The sequence below is a fragment of the Pseudonaja textilis genome, chromosome 2 (assembly GCF_049901715.1).
Source record: "Pseudonaja textilis isolate UNSWEBS1 chromosome 2, rPseTex1.2, whole genome shotgun sequence".
Classification (NCBI taxonomy): Eukaryota; Metazoa; Chordata; class Lepidosauria; order Squamata; family Elapidae; genus Pseudonaja; species Pseudonaja textilis.
This window is the reverse complement of record NC_141991.1, coordinates 232,317,536-232,342,986: the sequence shown is the minus strand read 5'-3', so window position 1 is coordinate 232,342,986 and position 25,451 is coordinate 232,317,536. Positions and strand designations below refer to the sequence as shown.

General features: G+C 35.9%; 1 protein-coding gene across 4 annotated transcripts in view; it reads right to left on the bottom strand.

Annotated features, from left to right (window-relative positions):
- Positions 1-5,650: 5,650 nt before the first annotated feature.
- Positions 5,651-25,451, bottom strand: part of DHX29 (DExH-box helicase 29) — a 30,492-nt gene continuing 10,691 nt past the window's right edge. For all 4 annotated transcript variants that reach the window (XM_026716656.2, XM_087927291.1, XM_087927290.1 and 1 more), the window contains exons 9-27: positions 25,045-25,210; positions 24,035-24,158; positions 22,425-23,027; positions 21,650-21,793; positions 21,391-21,567; positions 20,606-20,746; positions 19,815-19,959; positions 19,467-19,587; positions 18,834-18,918; positions 16,538-16,626; positions 15,791-15,919; positions 15,342-15,417; positions 14,278-14,502; positions 12,643-12,779; positions 9,753-9,846; positions 8,994-9,281; positions 8,123-8,254; positions 7,446-7,542; positions 5,651-6,818 (exon numbers count right to left, since the gene is read on the bottom strand). In XM_026716656.2, coding sequence (XP_026572441.1) covers positions 6,763-6,818; positions 7,446-7,542; positions 8,123-8,254; positions 8,994-9,281; positions 9,753-9,846; positions 12,643-12,779; positions 14,278-14,502; positions 15,342-15,417; positions 15,791-15,919; positions 16,538-16,626; positions 18,834-18,918; positions 19,467-19,587; positions 19,815-19,959; positions 20,606-20,746; positions 21,391-21,567; positions 21,650-21,793; positions 22,425-23,027; positions 24,035-24,158; positions 25,045-25,210 — 3,029 coding nt within the window. In that variant the 3' untranslated portion in view covers positions 5,651-6,762. The remainder of the gene's footprint in view (positions 6,819-7,445; positions 7,543-8,122; positions 8,255-8,993; positions 9,282-9,752; positions 9,847-12,642; positions 12,780-14,277; positions 14,503-15,341; positions 15,418-15,790; positions 15,920-16,537; positions 16,627-18,833; positions 18,919-19,466; positions 19,588-19,814; positions 19,960-20,605; positions 20,747-21,390; positions 21,568-21,649; positions 21,794-22,424; positions 23,028-24,034; positions 24,159-25,044; positions 25,211-25,451) is intronic.

Genomic DNA, 25,451 nt, shown 5'->3' with positions numbered 1-25,451 from the left:
GGAAGTTTGTGTCTTGAAAAGAGTATTTCTTGAAATGTGAAATGGTTAGATTACTGAAATAGCTTAAGACTGCCTAAAAGAACAAAATCAGAAGGGCTGCTAAAGTTTTTTTTTTTTAATACAAGGAACTTAAAACTATAAATGGCAGTCAGAAAAATATCCTTTTTTGTAAAACAGTCCATGTTACAACACATACAGTACTGGCAACTTCCTGAAACAAAGTATGTTTTGAAGACACAAATGCTCATGTTAAGAACATAAAAGAAAGGTACTTCAGACCTTTAACACTGAGACCAACTACTACAGCCATCCTCTCCACAGTAACCAATCACCAGAGGCCTTTGGGGAAGTTGGCAATAAGACATCAGCACCACATAGCAGCTGACCCTGAGAAAGAAGCATCCTAGAGGTAACATATAGTTAAAAGCCCAGCCTTATCCTCCACCAGTTCCTGGATTTCTGCATTACATAATTTCCAAAGCCCCTTCAAACCTTGTTTAATTTTTCTTTAAAGCCATATACGTGGGCCGTCGCCTTCAGTTTCACAATGTGCTTTATAAATGCATGAAGAAATACCTTTCATAAATCCTGAATCTCATCACTGACCTTTGTGGAATGATTTTATTAATTTATCAATCACATTTATAAAGGTCACCCACTCATACAAAGCAACTGTGGATGATTGAATCCTCATTCTTTTCATTTTTCCTGACTGTATTATATTTATTTCATGTATCTGTTTCTTATATTTGTATCCACGATGTAAAAAAAATGTCGAGACTCTTGATGATTAGGGGACTGGAGATTAAAACATATAAAAAACGGTTGCTGGAATTGGGTGTGTCTAATTTAATGAGAAGAAGGACTAGGGGAGACATGATAGCAGTGTTCCAATTTCTCAGGCATTGCCACAAAGAAGAGCGAGTCAAGCTATTCTCCAAAGCACCTGAGGGCAGGGCAAGAAGCAATGGGTGGAAACTAATCAAGGACAGAAGCAACCTAGAACTAAGGAGAAATTTCCTGACAGAACAATTAATCAGTGGAACAACTTGCCTCCAGAAGTTGTAAATGCTCTAACACTGGAAGTTTTAAAGAATAGATTGGATAACCATTTGTCTGAAAAGGTATAGAGTTTCCTGCCTAAGCAGCGGGTTGGACTAGAAGACCTCTAAGGTCCCTTCCAACTCTGTTATTCTATTCTATATATAGTTTTCCCAAGGAAAAGCACTCAGAAATTTTTATGGGGAATATGTAGTAGTCACTTAAGTGTTTTGGATTCCCTTTTCATATTTTTGACACAGGACAATTAATCTGAAACATTGTAGTTTTTGCCAATGGTGTGTTTAAGGCATTGCTTTTGCTGCAAAAATCAAGTTTACATAACTCAAGCTTTTCCCAGCTGTATTACATATGAGATTATTTTGGGAGAAGTTGCTTGTGGTTGTGAGATTAAAACCAGAAAATGTGATTTTTTAAAATTATAGTGCCTATGCTCAAACGTGATAAAGACTATACACTTCTGGACAGTTTTGGGGAAACAACTATGTACCCTATGGAACTATCGTAGATGCATTGGGGTGGGTGTTGTATTTTATCATTTATAGCAGTGGTAGTCAACCTGGTTCCTGCCGCCCGGTAGTGGGCGTTCCAGCTTTCATGGTGGGTGGTAGGGGTTTTGTCCCCTACATTATAAATAACCATTACTCTGGAACCGGTGGGCGGTTAGAGAAAATGTTACTACTAACAGAGATACAAAAGTGAGTGGTAGGTATAAAAAGGTTGACTACCCCTGATTTATAGCATGTTGGAATTGATACAGTTTTGGATATAGAAAATACAGCACAGCTTTAGTCCCCTATAGGAAATGTTTGTCGGAGAAAATGGGTCTGAAAGGGAGATAGCAAAGGCAGCAAGGTGTGTCAAAGATGAAAAGTTGATATGGGGAATGGGGATAAAAGGAATGAAGCAAAGAATGTTTGCTGGTGCTTGCTGGGCAATGAAGGATGCTTGCTGGTTTGCTTCCTGAAGTAGGCTGGGGACCCACATGAAGTGGCGAGAGCAGGCATTTTGGCAAATACTCATTAGTCAAGCTCTGAAGGCATGGCAAGCAGCTGGAGAGCTGCAAGATTCTGGGCTTGTTGCTGTCCTACAAGATAAGGTGCAGGGTAGTCGAAAAGGCAGAGTGGGGGAGTGGGCTGCCAAGCATCCAAATTTTCATTATGTGATTGTGGAGGTGCTACAATGGATTCACTGTAATTTTGGGCATGGGTCATAACTCCATTTTTCAGGGTGATTGTAATTTCAAGTGGCTAAATGAATGGTTATATGTCAAGGACTACATGCATTTCTCCTTGATTTATACACTGCCTTGCATATTATTTTTCTGTAGATATTTTATTGTTTTTATGTTGTATTAAAACCCCATGAATCTAATGTATGTGGTGGCATGGCCATTTAAATAATAATTATAGAAAACTAAGCAAGGCTCTGGCAGCTGGATTTTTATTGATAGATGTAATAAGGGTAGAGAAATATTGACATTTCATCACCCTTACCACTATGAGCTAAGCTTTAGTTTAGTAAATGCTCTGACGTGTTTGATCAGGTTCATTCCTCATCACCTTCCAGCAGCATTCTAGATGTCTCTTTATCCATTTTATTCCCCATTTCATAAATCAAGGAGAGTAACAGAGTCCATATTAGGAAAGGTCACATGGTGTGACCTGACCAAAGACCCTGTTGCCCTCTCACAAAGCGGTAACCAGGGCCTTGGTCGGACTGTATAGCAAACTGTCAGGAACAACCCCACCATCTCTCTGAAGCCCAACTTGGTCCACTCTAAGATTAATGTGGATTTTAAAAATCATTATAAGTGCCATATTAAGAAATATTAAAGCCAGGTTGTACCAGAAAATGCCTCATGGGACTCAGTACAAGAAACATTTTATAGAAGACAAATAGTGGGCAAAGAGAGAAGATTAACATATCGGGAGCAGTTAGAACAAGAGCATGGAGAATGCAAGATGAATTGATCAGTTGACTGCAGAAGGACTTAGCTTTAAATGGTTTTCACATATGGTTTTAAGGTCAATGACAAGGCATTTGGAATCGAACAGCACAAGGCAGAATCTGAAATTGAACTCTGTTCAAATGATGGACATGTAATTGCTAATCTATATAAACTTGTTGAAATGTGGAAGAAGAACAAGTGAAAGAGTGTATGCTAAAATGGGTAAAGAACTTTAACATAATGTACTGATGGAACAGTGGAAAAATATTTGGCTAAAGGGACTGAAATTATAGCCTAAAAAAGAAATTTTATAAAGTGATGTACTATTGATATCTGACTCCATAAACATTATTTATAATGTATTAAGAACTTCAGATCTGTGTTACACCTGTAAAAAAAGCCAGAAAATTTTGGGTTCAAATACAGTGATACAAAGAATTTTAAAAATTAATACTCAATTGAATCCACAACTTTTCTTCTGTGACTAATGGATGAACAATTAGAAAAGAATAATGGGAGGTATGATAATTGCTGCAAAACTATTATATAGACAAAAATGAAAAGATTACCACAATGGAGGAAAGGCTGGTGAAAATTATAATAAAGCTGTCTAGAGTTGCTTTGGATAACAGTATGGGCAGCATGTAAATTAATTACATAAATAAAATTAGCAGAGATGGCAATATTGACTTGTCTGATACAGAAAGGACAATAATCAGGATGGGCTGCTGGGGGTTTGCAGGGGTTTGGGAGATCCTGTAGCTAAGATTCTGCACAGTTCGGAGAACCCCCAAATCCTACTCCTGGCTGGCCCCGCCCACTCCACCCCTCCCAGGAGTCCCCACACGGCCCACTTTGGATGCAGGTAAGTGCAAGATGTGCGTGGAAGCTCAGGGAGGGCAAAAAATGGGTCTTCCGGAAGTTTGGGAAGGCCGGAAGTGGGTCTGTTGCCAGCTTCCAGAGTGCCTCTGGAGCTGAGGGCAAAAATGCCCCTCTGCCATGGTGCAGGAGGCTGACTAGGCCATGCCCACCATGGCCACACCCACCCAGCAACCAGGCAGAGAACCCTAACATTTTTGAAGCCCACCCAACAATAACCATATATCTAGTTAATTTATGAAGATGTTGAAGAACACTGGCCCCAATACAGAACCTTGAGGCAGCCTATGCTTCTCTCCATGTAGATCAGTGGTTCCCAAACTTTTTCAGTCCAGTGCCCCCTTGGTGCTACAAACTCATCCTCGGTGCCCCTCACCCAGGGGTGGGATTCAAATTTCTGTGGGTGTGGCCTAAATTGAGGGTATGGTTTGCTGGTCACATGACTGGGTGGGCGTGGCTTGCTGGCCATGTGACTGGGTGGGCGTGGCCAGGTGACTGGCAAACCAAATACAAGTGGTCCTCACTTAATGATCGGTTGTTAGCAAGTGTTCTAATTTATGACTGGCCTCCCCAGAGCTACTTGACCAGTTTTTGGAGTTTTGAAAGCTTTAGATCAGGGGTCTAAATCCCACCCCTGCCTCTGTGTGTGTGAGACAGGGAGAGAGAGAGGTTGGATCAGATCTCTCTCTCTCTCTCTCCCACCGTCAGAAAGCCACCGTCAGTTAAAATTCATATTAGTGGTCTTTGTGATTTAAAATTATGAGTTTGGTGGTCCCCGAGGTCCAAAAGTTTGGCGAACCCTGATCCAAAGGGATGAGCCTGAGAAAGGGAGAGAGAGAAAAGGGAAAGAAAGAAAAAGGGACAAAGAAAGAGGGGTGTGTGTGTGAAAGGAAGGGACAGAAAGAAAAAGAAATAAAGGAGGAGGGAGGGAGGAGAAAGATGAGATATTTATTCTAGTCCAATCACCTGCTCCAGCAGGGTTAGGTGTGTGTGTGTGTGTGTGTGTTCTCCTTGTAATTTACCAGTACATTTTGGTTTTGCCTTCTTCAGAATTAGAACTGTAATACATTGGGGAAAAGTAATTTTTAGGGTAGAGATCTGGTCCAATGGATCCTGTTTAAAGCCTCAACAAAATGCGAGAGCTTCCTGACAGTCTTGACCGTTTCGTCCACAAAACCTTTAATAGAAGCCAAAGAGGTTTCAATGTGCTGGCAAAGATGCTGGCAAAGATGTTTCAGTGTGGGAAAGGGCCTCAGTCTAAACTAGGCCTCATACAATCTGATGCATCAGGTCTCTCTTTCTTTCTCTCTCCTTCCCTTCCTTCCCTCCCTCCCTCTCAGACTGGCTTTGCTCTACTTTCCCGATGTGCCTGCAGGGCCAGCGCTTTGAACATGGATGGATGGATGGATGGATGGATGGATGGATGGATGGGTGGATGGATGGATGGAGAGAGAGGGAGAGAGACAGACAGACAAGCAGGCAGGTAGGTAGGCAGGCAGGCAAACAGACACACCTTTTGGATGGATGGACGGACAGAAGAATGCAACAGCGGCGGCATGTTGGGAAAGCGGTGGCAGTGGCTTTTCCCAATGTGCTGCCGCATTCGAGGCACCGGTTCTGGAGCATTACTACAGTCAATGGGCGAACCTGCAGGGCCGGCGCCTTGAACGCCCCCCTGCCACCTCTTAGCGTCCCCAATCTTAAATACTAAGAAAAAAGTAATATCCCAATCTGACATCACAATTGATTAAGGATCATATCTAAACAGGAATGATTTTTATTTTTAATATTAAAATTGTACTTGTATTGAAGTACATGACTTTACATTTCTTATCTAGCTTGAGTCTTTCATCACTTGATACGTTTCGGTTTATAGGACACACAGTATTTTTAATACATCAACTTTGATATACCAATTATGGTTGGTGGAACACAGTGTGGTATGCTTGCACATTCTTAGGTTCTTTGTTTTGGACAATAATTTGTAGAAACTCACCTGAGTGCAAGATACTTATTCACCTGTTTTAGTTTTAAACTTTTTGCCTGATAATATAGGTATTGCAAATTTTAGAGTGAAAAGAGAGTAGCATATATGATAGAGAAAAGCAAACATGTGGCTTTGAGTATGAATCAAGTTGAAATTCCTATTAAGTTTACGCTTATAAAAAGGCATATAAAAGGTAGTATGCATAATTTTTCTTCTTAGTTTATGTGAAGGAAAAAGGTTTCTAAATATTTGAGGTGGTATGTTGTTGTTTTTTAAAAAAGATTTAATATTTCTCCTACAGTTTCATAATACTGAATTCAGACAGAGAATCTCAATCTATAGGACCATGCATTCTAAAAACAGTCTGGGACTTCAAGCAAATATTTGTACACCAAACGTTTAGAAATACCAAAGCACATATCTTCAGGAACTACCAACCTGTTCTGTCTTTTGCAAGTAATCATTTGGGAAATGAATGAAAATAAATAATTTCTTAAAATGACACAGATAAATTTTTGCTTAATAATTATCTAATCTATTCATGCATTTTGGCAAATAAAGATTCTGGTTCCTCAATTGCACTTTCTTTAAGAGAACAGAAATCTATGCTGTAGATTCAAATCTTACAACTGAAAGCATAATCAAGATGTCAAAAAAAAATATCCAATTTTTACACCAAAACCATCTTCATTGTTGCCATTTTTTAAAATTTGAATACCCACTTCTCAAGAGTTTTTATTATCTGTTTTACAAGGTATTCCTATTTCTTGCAGAATGACAGAATATATGTAGAAAGTTCAAACAATATTCCTAATGTTGATTGCATTGTTTTTTTAAACATTCTTCAGTCATATTTTCTTGTTCCAATTTCTGTGGCTCTGAATTATCAGATAGTGTTTTCTGTTTTTATCAGTTCTTTGATGATGTTCAAAATTTTGTCATCTAGAAAAAAAGAACATTGTTAAGTAAGAAATAATAAACTTAATTCTTCTCACCACTCAAAATTATTATGGATGTATTGTCAAATGGCCAGATGCAATGTACCTGGCAAAAGAGGCACATAGCATTAGAAGCCCAGAAATTATAAATAAGAAAAGGTTAGCATCTCCAGTGCTGGCATAGTTAAGCTGTTTCACATAGTTTAATTAAAGATACCAACCATAGGCTCAAGAGTTTTTTTCCCCTTGTAGCTTCATAATCAGTGAACATCATTATATGGAAATAGTTATTTGTTTAGGACTTGCTGCTGCTGAATTTACCACTGAATTTTTGTATACAGTTTCCAAGCACTGAAAAACTTAACTTCTCCTCCCAAAGTTGACTAAAATTAGAAATCTTTTGCTAGCCTTGCCCATTAAATGCAATGATGTGATTCACTGACGATCTTTCTAGTGAAAAGTAATGATTGCATCTGGTAGTTAGCTATACCCATCCTACAGGTAACTTATGTGTTTTGTAGGAAATGAAGCATCTGCCATATGAATACTTTTCAGCAAGAATGCTGAATCACATATCAAACATATATGTTTATTCAAATTTTTCATGGCAACATAGAAACAATAAAATTACCTTCAAGGGACATTTTAGGGTTTTCAAGTTTTTGCTTTAAAACAGACTCGATGAGTACTCTCAGTTGCTTGAAAATTACTGCAATTTTTACAGGGGCCTGTGAAAATAGTAATGTCGAATTGCTTATTTTATTAATAATTATTAAAATTAAAACAATTTTAATGTTTATGACATTGAGACAAATTTTGGAATACATTGGCTGGAGAGATATAATGCTGCTGCTTGAAATTAGGCTTTGCAATATTAGGCAGGAGTAAAGAATTCCAGTGTTAGAACTTACTCTATTTTATAAACAATACAGTTATTCCTTGTTAAATGTGTTTCCAGTAACACCCAATTCAGGTCAGTATGAACTAATTAGCAATATTTCAACAGGAGGTACTTAAACTTATAGTTCCACGAGTTAGATGACACAGGAAACTGCAATGTCTCACACTGAATGAAGAAAACAGTCAAGCCAGTGACCAAAACATTATTTGTGCTCTTTTTTCTTTATAGAATCTGAGCAGAAGCCTAGTAAGCTTGAGAACACGTATCAATAAATATGACAAGTCCATTTTCTTTGTAATCCGCTTTGTATCAAAGTGTATCTGTTTATGGACTTTGCACACCAAATGAAAACACAGTTCAGTGGTCTAGCAGAATGCTTCCTAACTCACACATAACGTAAGATATACCTGAAAATGGATCCAGCCATCAACTGATAAAAGGCGTTCACGATGCAATATTTCTATGTCTCCACCAAAAAGTAATATTGGAAAGGGGGAAATCAAGGTTGTCTCTTTCAAGAACACCCTGGCATATCTAATCTGAATGGAAAAGGCAAATACAATTAATTTGGATTATCAAATTGCTGTTTTTCATGCAGCAATTATTTTTCTACCCAGGGAATTTATTTTTATACCTATTTGAAAATATGATTATAAAAACATTATATTCAATTCCTTATCAAAAATATTGTGTGTACAAGTAATTTTAAAGGACATACGTGCATAGCCTAAATGTTTTGCAAGCTTTAAATAAGTAGCATTGATACTAACGAAACTGTGGCACTATATATCAGTTTAATAACAAAACAAACTTTTTACACAAAAATAGCATGCAAAAAGGCATCTGCACATAAAGCACTTCATGATAATTCAGTCTTGTAGCAAGCACTGTACTGATCAGGCTACTTTCATACCAAATGGCTAGAATCTGCCAATCAACTGCACAAGCTGAGGAAGGCTTTGTTAGCTTCAATAATGAATGAGCCTCCATTGATGAAAATGGTCTAGCAGAACCCCTAAAAGATAGCAATCTAAGTCTCTGTAATTCTTGGAAAAGGATCTACTTAGTGCAGCATCTAAATGTTATCATGATCCATCTTTAAATAAAGGTTCCCCAAACCACATACATAAAAGTCTTCTATCCTTCAGTCCCCTTAATAAACACAGAAACCCTGTAATAGAAGTGTAGAACATAAATTATGTAATAGTAAGCCAAACATACTTAGAGCCATAAAGCATACCCACCTCAACCATGTGCATAAAGTCTAATTTAACTTACCTTCTCTTGATATAGCAGCCATCCGTAGGTCTGCAGATCCCGGTTTACAGAAGAAGGGTGCACCTGTGCTTTACCCTGAGCAGTCTCTACCATGCATGCTAATTTCTCTGTAACATCCACAGACTTGGTGTACATTATCTTCCCCACATTGTCATAAAGCCCTGCAGTTAGCACAGCTTTAAGGAGAACCATTTCTTGTAGTGACAAGGAGTGTATTCCTTCGTGACGAGATGAGGGTGCAGCAAACCCTGCTGTCTGAACCACTCTGATAAGTTCCTGTTTTACATCCTAAAATAGATTTATATGATTGTGTTTTATTAATACACTTGCACTTTAGCACACTGTAACTACATATACATTTATAATCTGCTTGTTGCTTCTAATAGGGCCCACAAAAATTGTTAGTGCAGATATCATCTATCATGATTGATTTCGGTATCTCCATCCCACCTATTTGGTATTTCATTTTCAAATGTTATAAACAGGCTAAAATACAAACCACACAAGAGATTTCCTGAGAGTTAGCACAGTTAATCAGTGGAACAACTTGCCTCCAGAAATTGTGGGTGCTCCAACACTGGAGGATTTTAAGAAGAGATTGGACAGCCACTTGTCTGAAATAGTATAGTTTCCTGTTTGAGGAGGGGGTTGGATTAAATGACCTCCAAGGTCCCTTCCAACTCTGTTATTGTTATTAACATTCTTCATTATTGGAGATTTTTGCAGATTAGGAAGAAAAGATTAAAAGGATTATAGTACCTCAAGTGTTAGTAGTGAAGTTCTGTTCAGAAAATTGCTTCTACAGTAAGTCATTTCAGCACGATAACCTCCTTCAGAGCGGGCTTTCTTCCAGCTGGATAAAAGAAAAGCTTCCTTTTATGTTAATGTAATAAGTCATCATTATTAAGGATGCATGGACAACATATACATTATATATATATATATTTGTTTTCTTTTGTTTTCGCGGGTATTTATATGTATGGTATTTAGGTTTCTTCGGGTATTTTCCCACATCTTAATATTTGTGCTTTTATTATAGTGACATTTCAGCAGAATCTCATCTGCCATCCTCAGGCTTGTGTATTTGGGTTCTTTATAATCGTGTGTGTCAGGCTTGGCAGCCATTTTTTCTTTGAATTTGGTGCTGGCTTTCTGCTTTATTTGAATGGTTTTTTCCTCATTCTGATTGGCTGGGAGTTATACATATTAACATAAAATATATCAAAGGTTGATAAAAATGGTCTGTCATCTAAACCCTCAAATTAAAGAACTCATACTTAGAACTATACTCCTTTAAACCACATAAGGTTCTTTTAAAACAAATATATTCAGAATCTTGTTTTAAATAGTAGGCAAATAGCAGCTAAAATTTGTATAAAGTAACAATCTTAACAAGATCAGTAAAAAAAACACCCCACTAAACTGCTTTGTCAGTGTAAGTAAGGATGTTCAATGACCTTTCACTAAAACTGTTTTGATGCTGAATGTTATTGAACAAGTCCATAGATACAATTTGAGAAGTATAGGGCAACTATTATACTAGCAATTCCACCTGCAAAATTATTACATAATAAGGTTGCTATACTCTCTCACAGCACAACCCTCAATATGCAATAAAAATTGAAGAATTAATGACTATTCAATGTTACTGTTCAATGTTTTCTCAAATAAACTTGCACATAGGAATAAAAATAGAAAACCTGGAGTTATCATAAACTACATTTTGAGTTTCAGTCTATAACCAATATGTAATAAAGCTATAACATATTTGGAAAACACTGTACTTAACACTACACTTAACATTACTAAATGGCTTATTTTATATGTAATGTTAAGATAGCTGTCTAAGTCATGATTTGCCAAATATGCTATTGTTGCTTGGCTTACGCATAACAGTGAGTTCATATATCATGAACAGCGAGTTCATATATCATGAACAGCGAGTTCATATATCATGCTAAAATAACTCCAGGGACTAAACCAGCCCTGAAAATTCTTTTTAAACTCAGAGTCTCCCAAAGTACCGGTATATGTTTTCAATTTTGCTTTAATGGGGTTTTTTTCAACTACAACGGCACGTATTTTGATGGAATCTCTTCAAAGCTGATTGTGAAATGCAAGAAGAACAAAAATTAGAATTCTTGCCATTTGAATCTGGTCTTTCCAATATTATATTATAATATTATATAATATTATATTATATTAATATTTGTTTTCTTAAGTTTTCGTGGGTATTTATATGTATGGTATTCAGCTTTGTTCGGGTATTTTCCCACGTCATTATAGTTGTGCTTTGAAAGTTGTAGTAACGTTTCGGCAGAATCTCATCTGCCATCATCAGGCTTCTGTATTGTGTTCGTCTTGGACCAATAAAGCAGAACACAGCAAACTCCAAAACCAATAAACACAGACCAAGACTCCCAACCAATCAGGATGAAGAAAAAACCATTCTGGCACAGCAGTAGGCTAGCCCCAAATTTAAAACTGAAATGGCTGTGAAAGCCTGACTCACAAATGAACACTATACAGAAGCCTGATGATGGCAGATGAGATTCTGCTGAAACGTCGCTACAACTTTAAAAGCACAACTACTATGACGTGGGAAAATACCCAAACAAAGCCGAATGCCATACATGTAAGTACCCGCGAAAACTTAAGAAAACACACATATATATATACACATACATACATACATTTATTTAGTAGATTTTCATGGGTACAGATATGCAGGTCTTGGCATGTTTGGGTCTTTTCCCGTGTAAGATTGGTAGTATCTTGGCAACGTTTTGACGAGGTCCCACTCACCATCTTCAGGCTGGTGCACAAGCACGAAGCCGAAAGCACCAGTCTGAAGATGACGAGTGGGACCTCGTCAAAACGTTGCCAAGATACTCTCAATCTTACATGGGAAAAGACCCGAACACACCAAGACCTGCATATCTATATTTATGTCTGTCTGTCTGTCTGTCTGTCTGTCTATCTATCTATCTATCTATCTATCTATCTATCTATCTATCTATCTGTGTTATTCTATATTTTTTATTAAAATTATACAGGTTCATTGTCAGAGTGTAACCTTAAGCCAATCTGCTATTTTAAATAATCTAAATAGAATTTGATTTAGTTATACTTGGACAAAAGAGCACTAGGAAATCTCAGCACTATAAATTAGTAAAAGTAGCCAAAACATCTTGGAAGAAGCCACTTGTTTTCTTTTTCATTAAACCAGGGGTCTCTCACCCCTGGGCTGCGGCCAACTACAAGTGAACTGCGTGTGCATCGGCCTACAAGCCATGCAAGTCAAGCTGTGCTTGTGTGTGTGCGCTGGCCCACCACTCGCGTGACCAGTTCCCCTCTCCATTCCCCAGCGGGGCAGGCAAACCATAAAGATTGGGACTGCTGAAATAAACTTCCCATATGTGCCTTTCAAGTCATCATGATTCAAACTCATCTCAGAGGACAAGTTATTAAATAACCAGAGGAAGGAGAGTGAGTACAGAAAGAGTACATAACAAAATTCTCTCCCAGTTTGGAATGTGTAGCATAGTTGTAAAGGAAGAAAGTAATGGAAGAACAGATGAATTAAGTTATAGTGGCAATAAAGAGATAAATAACAAAACATATCCCAAGAAAAGCCATTTCAATTTACCCCAGATATGCCTTGTAAATTGTCAAATGGTCTGAACTGGCCAATGCCAAAAAAGATTTTGCCAGATCTGCTTCATCTTTTCTTCCAATTGGGGTAGTAAATGGAGACTTTTCGGTCATTACAGCTGCAAGAGTAGCCTACAAAATATGACAATATACAGCAACATTTATATTTTTACTCCTGATTTTTTTATTGAAATGTTCTTTAGAATAATGAATAAGGTCTCTAGCACAGGACTGTATCGTATGAACACATATTGAGATAGTGCTCACTTACCAACCAATGGAGCTGAAATTTTTTTTTTACAGCTGATTTATTATTTTTGCAGCATACCTAAATCATGTGATTGTCATTTACAGTCAGTATGTAATGTCCTGTGCCTGACCTGGTTCTTTTTCTTTCCCTACTTCGCTAAGCAGAGAAATTAGAGACTGGGATTGCAAGAAAGTAAACTGTTTACACATCAAAAGCAATGCAATTATATAAGTAGCCCAGGACTGGGAACCACAAACATGCTATGCAAAGAGCTTGCTTCCTTCTCTTGATGTGTAGAATGGTAGCTTTTTCTCCTGAGACCCCTTTCTCTCCAATCTCTCTTCTCTTGGAGGGGTGGGGGGGGGAGGGACAAAAAAGCAATCAATTTCTTTAGGCAATCTGTCCTTTGCCTGACTATCCTGCCCCACCGAGCAAAGGGGTTGAAGAGAAATAAATTTCAAGAGACAGTACGCTATTTACTCTTCTGCACATGAAGAGCAATGTGATCTTGCCAGTAGCAGAAAAGGTCAGGCAAAGAGAGATTGGTGACAGAAATAATGTTTTTTTTCTATCCACCTCTTGCAAAGCAGAGTTTGGAGTGAAAGACATTTCACTTGAACAACCTGTGCATCCGTGGATTACTCAAGTGCCTGCTTCCAACGTGTATAAGGCATTTGACCATTCAAAAGGGTGGGGATTAGGAGGCAAAGAAAAGCCCAAGTTGTGAAATGGTTTTATCTCTTTCCAGTCAGAAAGCGTAGTCATGGTCACATGATTTCCCACTTAGTGACTACTTCAAACAATGGCGAAGTTTCTAGCTCTAATTAGGGTTGTTACCCAAGAACCACTGGTAAGATGCTGGACTCTGGGAAAGGGTTAGCAACGTTTTCGGATGCTATCATGAAAAAAAAATTATTTGGAGATTTGCAATTCCTATACAACCTTGTGAGATTTTAGCACTCACATATGATATTTCATGCTATTTTGACATTTTATTTTAGATTCTACAAACACCTTAAGAGGATGTACAAGGCACAATGCCGCAAATTTGCCAAATTTTTGGTGAGGACTATCAGAATCTAAAATCTTGAAGCAAACATGGAAAGTTCTTTATGAAAATAATATAGAGACCAGACATTTACAAATGATTTGGAAACAGGCCAACAATTTGTTCTTCAAAGGACACTAGATTTCAAAAAATCCAGAAGAAACAACAAGCATTAGTTTGCACTGAATCAGCTGAAATGTTATTTTACATTCCATAAACAGTATGTAACCTTCTAGTCTGCATAGAATAGGTTCTCAGATTAACATTTATTTAATGAGCACTGAGCCTGCATTGGCTAGTAATGGGTTGCCCATTGTTAGTCATCAACTTACCACTGGATCCAAGCAGCCAAAAATAGCACCAAATATAAGCATTTTACCAATCTTTACATTGACTGGCAAGGCTGCAAGGTGTTGGCCTAGAGGAGTCAGCTTAGGTTCACTTAATTCACAAGCCCCAATTTTCCTCAGAAGATACATGGCTTTGGCAACAATTTGAGGCTGAGGTGGGTCTAATGCCTTAGAGAGGAATTCTTCAGGAGAACCAAGATTACATTTCTACAGATAAAGCAGACAAAAAATAAAAATAGAATGAGCCTGAAAAGATACATAACTCTCATTCATTCCCACATTTAAGCAGCATTCTAGCTACTTCTAATTTATTTATTTTCATGTTTACTACCATAACATAACATATGTACTATACAGTACAATGGGATTTTCTATTTTGGGTTTTAAAGTAACTTAGTTAGCGTATAGGTTCCATGCATTTTGATATAGGAAGAGGTCTATTTGTTATCTTCCTTCAGTCAGCTATACATCCTGGACTCATATGATTGAACTACAGTAACCATAGCCTCTCTTTGTCCTATCTTGGAACTATGTGAACAGTTTTGTTCAGATCATAAACAAAACTTAACTTAATTAACAAAACTTAACAGTTTTGTTAAGATAAAAGCTAATTTGCAATATTCGTAGTCATTTCTCATATACCTCTGTTTCTAAAACCAGCATTCATATCTAGCACCTTTAGATTTATGCCAGGATTTCATGCTTGCATGTGACATATATGTGCATTATACAAAAGCCTTAATACTTTAGTAAATACTGGTTTATTTTTCATTGATGAAAACACACTATTCAAAGTATTTTTTTCAAATGGGAATGGTAAATATGAGATTACATAATTATCTATTCCTTCACCCTCTTCCTTATTTCTATACATCATGTGGGCATTTAAGATATGACTAAACTTTCCTATAGTCTTGCCAAGAGATTACAACTTCATGCAATAATTTTTTTGTTTAGAAAGGTAAACAATTGCAATACACTTAGCCAGATTCTCAAGGTTTCCTGGTAAATCAAAATAATGAATATTTAAAGCTGAGATATCATACCATGATGTGAAGACACAGTTCTTCCAAGGGAACACGCAATATTTCTGGAACAGAATATTCTAGGAAACTTTCAAATCTGCAAAAGTCATAATGCAAAGAGCAAAAGAAGTTATTTAAGCTTCTGCATTCCAGGATTCATTGGATTTTATTACGTATAAATATATATAGCTACAATGGGAACTATTCATTTGCATTAAGTTGTCAACCATTTCTTTGATGGTGGATGTGAAAAAAAAGGATTCTTCAGCTCAAAACAGGCTAGTTTAGTTCTGTAGTTACTCCCAAAGGATTATTCATCTTCCAATGAAATATAATATGGTTAATAAGCTTTGCATGTTTGTAGTGAGACGATTTAATAGGTAAATAAAGTATCATAACAGAAGTGCTACAGTTTTAACAATTGGTTCCACCTTGAACATAAAAAACTTTGATGGTTAAAATAATTTTACCTGTCTTGGGTATAGAGTCGAAAGCAAAATCCATCTCTGACACGCCCCGCTCGCCCCTGACGTTGTAGTGCACTAGCTTTACTGACAAAAGTCTCTTCCAATGAACTCATCTGACTACTTTCGTGGTACCTGGAAAAAAATTAAGGAAAAAAATTGGAAAAAATGTCCAGCACATACAACATTATTAATACTAAACTTAATAACTCTCCACACAGAACATTACTTTATAATTTCTTCTCTGTAAATGAGTACTTCTGAAAACATAGCTAAATAGTTTCAACCACAGAAAGCTATGCCTATTTATTTTGATAGGATCTATAATCAAACAGAAAAAGGAACAGGTTCAGAAGGATTGCAATTATCGGTTCCATTAACTCTTTGCACGAACTTAAATGCTGTTCACAATTTCCCCCACCCATTCCACCTGCGTAGGCCAGATCAAGTTTCTATAACTGCCTAAAATGGAAAGAAATAAAAAACAAAAAAAGCCCAGAGAAAGATTTGCATTAAGAAACAAAATAAGTGATGAAGTTTTTGATGAGTATACTGCTTATTTATTCCTCAATTCAGTTAATCTAATAAAACATTGTTTTGAGGGACAAAGTTGTACTCTAGAATAAATACAGTACTACATTATATCTAGTTACCATAAAAATAAAAAACTTCTAATGCATCAAAATATTTATTGCAAAAAAATCAATATAACTCTAATGAAAGCTGATCCTTTTTAGTGAAAAGTGCTTTCACCTGTTTTCCTTTGTTCTTCCAGTGTCAATTACAAAAACAACATCAGGTATAGTGATACCTGTTTCAGCTATGTTGGTGGCCAAAACAATCTGTAAAAGAAACACAAATGCTTTTAAAACATACACATGTATTTACAAGTTTTAACTTTTAGGAAGAGAAATTTAACTTGGAATAAATACTGTCTTTGCTCTGAATGCAAGGCCTTTGATTCCAAGTTTTTCCATTCTTTATGTAAGGGAGGAACAATTTCTATTTAGTCTCATCATATTTGGAGATTATTTATGTATATATTTATATCACATTCTTTTTACAAATAACTGAAGGTGGTGAACATACCTAATACTCTTCCTCCTCCTATTGTCCCCACAGCAACCCCCCGTGTGAGATGAGTTGGGCTGAGAGAGAGGAAGAGTTACTCAGCCAGCTTTCATGCCTAAGGCTGGACTAAAACTCACAGTATCCTATTTTCTATCCTGGATAGAAAGACCAAACTAGACCAAACTAGCTCTATTTTGGAACATCTCAAAGAACATATTTTAGGGAATGAAGAGTGATACATGAAAACTGTGTGTGAGTGTGTATAGAGAGAGAATCTGTTTTTTGAAAACGAAAAAAAATTAGGATCCAAAACAACTGATTCTAATTATGCTTACAATGTATTTGTAACATTTACTCTTTTATTAACAAAATAAGCCACTTTATAGTAATCTATGCCCTGGAATCAGGGATTATAGAATGAATAGTACAGGGGTGTCAAACCGGCAGCCTGCAGGCTGGATGCATCACGCTTAGGCTATGCCCATCTAGCTCCGCGAAGGGGAAAAATGTCGCAATACATCATGTGACGGCAATGTGACATGGTGAAACCCATGGCACCCACGGAATAATACATTGATTCTCCTTGAAGTAATCCCAGTATTTCTCTTAATATAAAATACTGCACAACAGAGACCTATGACTTTGAGGAATGAGATGCAACTGTTTGGAAAGGTCCCAGCAATAATTTTAAGGAAGAGTTTTATTATTCAGAATCAATTGAGAATATTTGATACTGGATGGATCAGAAATAATGATTGCAGTGTTTTTATGGTAGGTTAAAGCTGCTTGTGGACTTCATGCGAGTTAAATACGATAACAGATTGTTAACAAAGGGCTTTGAAGTTTAGGTTTGCTATTGGGTTTACCTGTTAACTGTTCCTTTTTATAGTAGATAATATGGTAAGTCAAATTGGTTGGGTAAATAGAGCTGAAGAAGTTCATAAATTGTGGACCTGTAGCTATTATTGTTGAAATATACTTTTAAGCATACAATTAGGAGGTATGTTTGTTTTTTGTTTTTATGCATAATTTTGTTTTGTTTTGTTACTACTCCTTTTATTTCTTTTGGAGTTTGTATTTTAACTTTAGAAATAAAATAAAAATATATTTAAAAAACAAAATACTGCAGCCAAAGTAACTCAAATTGAATGTCATTAAGATACTTTCCCAATTTTATATAATCGACTTTTCAAAAACCTTTGTTTCAGGTTCAATACTGATCAAGGCATTTTACTGCCTTAGGCATTCAAATTAATGTATTAGTTTTTAACATGCTGCTACTTAGGTTAATTTTAATTCAAGCTGCTGACATCATTGTTCATTGTTTCAATTTAATGCATTTTAATTATTTTGCTTCACTGCATATATAATATAAATATTAACTGCTTTAAGCAGCTGCCTTGGTTATAATCTGGAATTGAAGGGCAGTGTACATATTTTAATAGTAAAAATAAACTGTGCATTACAGGTTACTTCCACTCAAACCAGCAAAATGTTCATGATGATTACGTTCAATTAATATTAACTATTATAAGTAATATCTTCGGAACAAATTTTATGTTAATAACAGTGTTATCTTAACAGGAATGGGAAACTTGTGGTTCTCCTGATGTTGAGGGAACAAACTTCTTTTATCTCACCTGGTCATTGTGAGATAAATGTCCCTTCCAGCTGATGCTAATGACTATACGAATAGAAGACTAATATAATTTTGAAGGGCAGCTTTATTCTTGGCACAGGGATAGATGCCAGGCTCAAATGAACATTTCAGAAGAATATGGAAAGAACTAGCTTTCCAAGATTGCAACACTGAACATAAGACCGCATTAGAAATATTTGGGATGCATTCAGTTTTGTCTCTTTCTTTAAAATACATGAAAAGCACCATGCATGACACAAAAGGCTAAAAGAAAAATCAGGGATCTTGAGATACAGGGCAAGATAACAGTTCACGTGTATATTAATACTTTACGCTTACCTTTCTAACACCCAAAGGAGGCAATGTAAATGCAGATGCTTGTTCTTGAGTGGACAGAACAGAATGCAATGCTATTAACTGGTGCCTAAAAAATTATAATGCAAAAAGAAAAATTGTATTGTTTTGACTCGTAAGACAAAATGGATACATCTCAGCAGACAATATGCATGAGATTTGGATTTATAATTTGACTAATCATTATGACTTGATAACATTGTATTAATATTAATACTATATACTACAAAAATGCAAAACTATTATATTATATTGAAATGTTCAACATTGCCAATGAAAACCTGTCCTTAGTTATTTTAATCTTTATACTTGCTAGTTGTGTTATGAGCAATGTGAACTGATATATCCATTACTTGAGACCATTTCAGAAAACCAAAAATGTTTACAAGTAGACAATTCAGTTTTATATAATTTATTTTACATCCAAGACCAAAAATGTCTACTATGGTAAAAACTATTTTGATGTTTAGATGGGTAATATGCATGTAAGAAAAAAGTGCATATTAAAATACCTAAAATTTGTTGTTTTCAGTTAGCAATCCTGTTCATCTTCTCATAATTCAATCTATGCAATAACATACATTTTAATTAGAATCTATTTTTCCATGATTTGCCTACCTCTTTCTTAAATCAAATCTTCTGTCAGTGAAAATGAGATCATACAACTGCTGGATATGTGCAAGGCCTGGCAGAAAAATCAAGACAGCTCCTTCCATATTTTTGAATTGGGGACTTTTGTCTGTAGGTACAGAAGGAAGTAAATAAAAAATTCATTTTTATTATCAAGAAAAGTCTCGTGCATATGAAAGATAGGACAGGCAGGCAGGCAGGCAGGCAGGCACACACACACACACACACACACAGAGCTATACATATTAGGCATTTTCCTTAGGGAAAAGCAAACAAAGACCAGGAGTAAGAAAGCCATTTTAAATTTGTGTTTTATGCACTTTTTCAAAACCTTACCTAAAAATGCAAGTAACTCCAGTATGAGGTCGAAGTTGATCTTGTAGGGATTCATACAATATATGGCTTCCCGAGTTCGACTGCTATATTTTTGGAAATATGGTCCTAGCTCAACACCAGTTGCAACCTGAACCGGAACACTTTCCTAAACATAACAGAAAGAAATTTGGAACAATCATTCTAAAACAGAATAATGTAACAAAATAATTTCATCTATTGCTGTACATAATAAATAAAAAGGACATTATGTATAAAACAGCCTAACCGTAACATCAGCTAACAGAAGACCAAATACAAATTTATGCAACAGAGCTAGAAATGAATTTGCTAGCCTTTTGTCTGTCACTCTGAAATGCTACACCAAAATGAGCAACCAAGAAACAGTCCATGTCCCCAACCATATTTTTGCTAGACCTCTCAAGATTATATTCAAAAGTTTGGCAGCAATTTCACTATCTTTCTTATTTTTTAAAAATAAATGTAATAAATCTCTTCCTCATCCCCCCAAATAACAAAGAGACAAAACAGAGCCAAGATTTCGTGGCTGCCTCTTTTTGTGATATCACAGTATCACCATGCTGCTTCCAGCAATCCTCAAAGGATAATTTCTAAGGCTGCCCAATGTGCCCATCCTGTGTTGTACTGAAGGATGAAAACCCCTTTTAAATAAAGTGGGTTATTGTGTAAAATAATGGAGGATCCCAAATCAGGAGGGGAGGAGACACCTACCTTGAGCGCAACTCGTAAATAGTTTTGTAAACCGACTTATTTTTTTGCACATAAAATGTCACCTGATACTTTGTTATTCCTCCTCCTTTGCTAGTCACATTTACAGTTATCTCCTCTTCTTCTTCCAAAAATTTCTGACAATATTCAGAATCTTTCTCCAGAACAAAGCCAGTTTCCTCTATTACATCTTCAACATGAAAGACCTGGAGTTTTGTAAAGTGAAATAGTTCAGTTTTAGATATACTGTGTTCATTTTGAACAGTTATTGGAATAGAAAGGTACATCAACCTTTTGTCTCATATAAATATCACAAAATTCAGCTGGAATAGTTACATAAGTTTTAGCAATTTTGGTCTGTCTTTAAACATGGATAACATATGACCTTGCATGTTGCATGCTGCTATTTGCACTAAAAATGACAAATGAAGAACCAGATTATTTAGCAGTAATAATAATTATTATTTTCTGGACACATTATGGAAGATTACCTCAGCAGAGAAGACTGATGCTGAGAATTATGGAGAGAAGGGTAAAGGAGGAAACAAACAGCAAGGTGGGTAGACTTGGTTACAGTGTCACCACTGGAAGACATGAAGGATTAGATTGGTGATAGATCATCATGGATAAAATCTATATGTTCGCCAACAGCTGACTTGATGGCATATAATCAATCAATCAATCAATGGATATGAAATCATATCCACTTTAGAAATAATTTGTGGCAGCTCATTGTGAGTTTTTAATACATCAGAGCACAGATTCAAAGATGAACAGTTTATGGTATTTTCAAAGGAAAAGGTAGGACATTGAATCAAGAGTTGTTATAGGAATACAATTAGGCATTTACCTCTACAGGGTAACTCCTTCCTGAAATCCTTAGTATGGGACAGTGAGTGAAATAGCTGGAGAATTTTTCACTATCGACTGTGGCACTCATCAAAATGAGATGGAGATCTGAACGCTTGTGCAAGATTTCCCTCAAGATAATTAGCAAGAAATCTGACTGAACACTTCTTTCGTGAACCTTTATGAAAAGATATAGAGGAGATTAATACAGATGAACAACGGTGCTGCTCTTTTCAGGTAACTAAAAAAGTGTTGCTAACCTCATCTACAATAACATGAGACACGTCAGAAAGAAGAACATCATCTTGCAATTTTCGAAGAAGAACTCCAGTTGTACAGTAAAGCAGTCTAGTGGCCTCTCCTGTTCGCGATTCCATACGGATTTGATAGCCACACAAGGAATTCTTAGAGAAGAAAATCAAAGGTTTGGCTAAGTTTATTGCGATTAGAACTTTCCATTATTATTAGAACAGGCTACTCTACTCCTATATTAATTCACAACAATTTCCCTGTTGGAAAAAAAATTGATCCCATAGCAGATGCAAGTAGTTTTACAGCATTGCCCAATTTTTAGTCCACCCCAGCAGAAAGAGATGCCAGCTAGTCTTTTCTATTTGTGATTTTTAATGATATGTAATAGTTTCTATACAAGATCAACTCTTTGATTTAATATTTATTAAAAATATAACAAATATTTCAAAGAGACCAATATGGAAAGATAGAGCATGTTTCCTCAAAAGAGAATTTTTGTTATAAACTGACTGCAAAAATTCAATACAACCTTAAAGTATAAACTCAGTCTGTTTCTGGACCTTCTACCTACCAAGCTTCAAATGCAATTCTATTTTGTTCTTTAAAGTTAAAATTACTACTGAATGGTAAGCTGCCATTTTTTTCTTATGATCTCCATTCCTGTGTGAAATTCCTCTAAGCTATAAATGAAAATTTATTCCATTATAAACTGATCCTTTAGGAACTGTCCTATTACATTCTCTAAAAAGCAATCTTTGGAAGATAACTATAAGAAGGGCTTACTCTTCCACCAGGTCCATTTTCACAGCCCAGTTCTTCACAAACTCTAGTTGCCAAGCTCACTGCTGAGATCCTCCGTGGTTGGGTGCAAACAATATTGCATTTATTCAAACTTCGTTCATTATGTAGCAAATCTTCCAACAAGAAATGTGGAACTTGTGTGCTTTTACCACTACCCGTTTCCCCAGCCACAACCACAACTCGATGCTTTTTTAAAGTTTCTATGAGGGTATGTTTATATTTAAACACTGGTAGTTGCTCTCTTTCCTTTAGAAGTCTTTGGTATCTGGAAGAACTCTGTTGTTTTTTAAAGAGAGCTCTCATAGGTTCTAAGTTATCTGTAAATGAGGTCTCAAGAGAAAGCCCATTAAAATCCTCTTCAGAAATTAAGTTCTCCCAAGAGTCTTCTGCATCTTCTGAAAGTTTGGGCTTGCCTTCAGATTGCTGTGGTGGCTGCTGCTGCTTCAGCTTGTTCAGCAGTCTGGCGATGAATTGGTCACGAGGCTTGTTGGTTTCTGTCTTGTTTTCTTCTTCTTTTTTCTTTTCAGCATCATTCCATTCTAGCCAAACATTTCTGTATGTAGGAGGAAGTAACTGATGCACTGACTGAAGAGGAGACACAAAAAAGGAATGCTTTAAAAGTATGTTTTGGAATGAATTATGTATTGTAATATTTATTTACCAAGAAATGTCATTATATTAAATAAAATTGATTTCAGATAAATATGTATAAGGACTGTCGTAATCTAATTTGGCTCAAAAGTAAGAGAAGCTCTTTTTCAATTTTCTATTTTAGGTGGTTCCTTAAATTAATATAACTTCCTCTTGCATTCCCAAAAGATTCTCCCTATAATAATTTTGACACATAAGCCCAAGATTTATTTTGTTATTTTTTAACAGAAACTTCTGAAAACTCTTCAGTTCATAGTGAAACTTTAACAGGCTAGTAATGGGGTAGCCAGATTTATACCCTAATGATCTTCCAGAAATTATTTTTAGTATGTCTGCGTGTTTGTCTTTTATATATATAAGATACAGATATAGTATGTGCATGCATGCATGTGTGTCTTTTACGGATATAAACTATCAGGAAGCAATGAAGATTGTGCAGCAGCATAAAAATTCAACAGCATAATGACATGATGTATGTGAACAGTAGATTTTACATTAGTGATTTTGAAAATAGCACATGGGCTATTCAATATTCTTTTTTTCTAGGAGATTGCGACGAAGAAATTTTGCTACAAAATGGCTTCTTGGTTATGGTACACGTATCTGGCTTACAAAGAAAAATGCTTAATGATACCATGCCAAGCTCTTCAACAATTTCAGTTGGACTTACCTGAGTCTTTCTGCATCTGAATGCTACTTAATATTTTTGAAAATGTTTAAGTCACAACTGCATCAGATACTACCTGATTAAGCATAGAATAAAATAAACAAGAAATGTTGCCATTAAGCAACTCCATAAGATTAGAAAACAGTCAGATCTATCAGACTGCAAAGCACAAAAGTTCTACATTAATCATCAAAATATTGATTGTGCGTACTGTATATGCCATCACTCCTTTTCAGCAAATGAAAAAAGTTTATTGGGAATTATAAAATCTCACCTGCCCTTTTGTCAAATGATACAGAGCTAACGTAGCAGCCAGATGCTGAGCCTGCATACTATCTTCTGTAACGATTGTGGGGCATACCACCAATGTATCATCAGCTGACTTGATAACTCTTACCCTTAAAAAATAGTTAATTCAAGCTTAATAAAAAAAAATATATTAAATGACAACTAGTTTGAATGGCAAATTGTATGGTATCCAAAACACTCACAACATGTTCTCAAAATTTCAAATAGCATAAAGTTCAGTCCCTCAACAAAATATAAGCTAAGCCACAGATTGCTTCATGAAATGACAATATGTTTTACATAACTGATTTTAATGTATAAGCAAACTATTATTATCACTGGAAGAAGCCATATTTCTTATTCAATAAGCTGCCCAGAATTGTCATGAGTCAGGTAATCCATTATGCATAAATAACATTTATAAGTAATTGCTTATCAATTTCAGCTGTATAAACAAATTCCAAATTTGATATAATCTAAAATAACACTTTTTCAGCATTGCACATTTAACAAAGGCAATTCAAAAGACCATTGTTTATTATATAAGTTTAGATATTGATGTCTGCCTATCATTTTAGATGATTTTGGGCTGGTCACTCTCTCCCAGTCCAATTCACCTCACACAATGTGGGGAAAACGGAATGCAGAAACATTATGTATGTCACCTTAATTTTCACTAAATCAAAGTAGGATGTAAATCAAATAAATAAATATCCCACTAATTCAGCTTTTGATAATGCACATATGTGAGAACTTGGAGACAGGTTGGCTACATAATAGTGATAGGCATGGAGTTTTGCTTTTGCCCATAAAACTCAATAAATTATAGTACAATATGAATGAATTAGATCAGAATAGCTCAATCATGCCTCAGGGTAAATGATTTAACTGATGTTTCAAGCTTTGTTATCCATCAAAGTGACTTTTCAAAAATGTAGAAGGAATTGAAACGATCAAGCATAATCGAGTGAAAATGTATTTCATGTGTATACATACCTACATTTCCAATATCTTCCTGATGGAACTTTTTCAAAAGAAGGATTTGGGGACTTGGAATAATGCTTTCTGACCCAATCAATCAAGAACTGTTTGGGAGATTTTCCGGTCCAGCTTCGAGCTGTATAATCAAAATTCCTTACATCCTGAGGATCTTTCTTTTTCACTAATATCAGTAGCAGAAAACAAAAGTTATTTGTACATAGAGGATAGAGACCATTACCAAAGTTGAATGAATTAATTTTAAATCTCCATTTCAATATAAACTATTTTTTAATGTAAGCTTTGAAAACCAAGCACAATTAATATATATGCTGATCTAGAATTCCAATTCTAGTATTGAACCTAGTCTAGTACTTCATTATTCATTTATACAGGGTACAAAAGGTTTATTTGTAAATTATCCC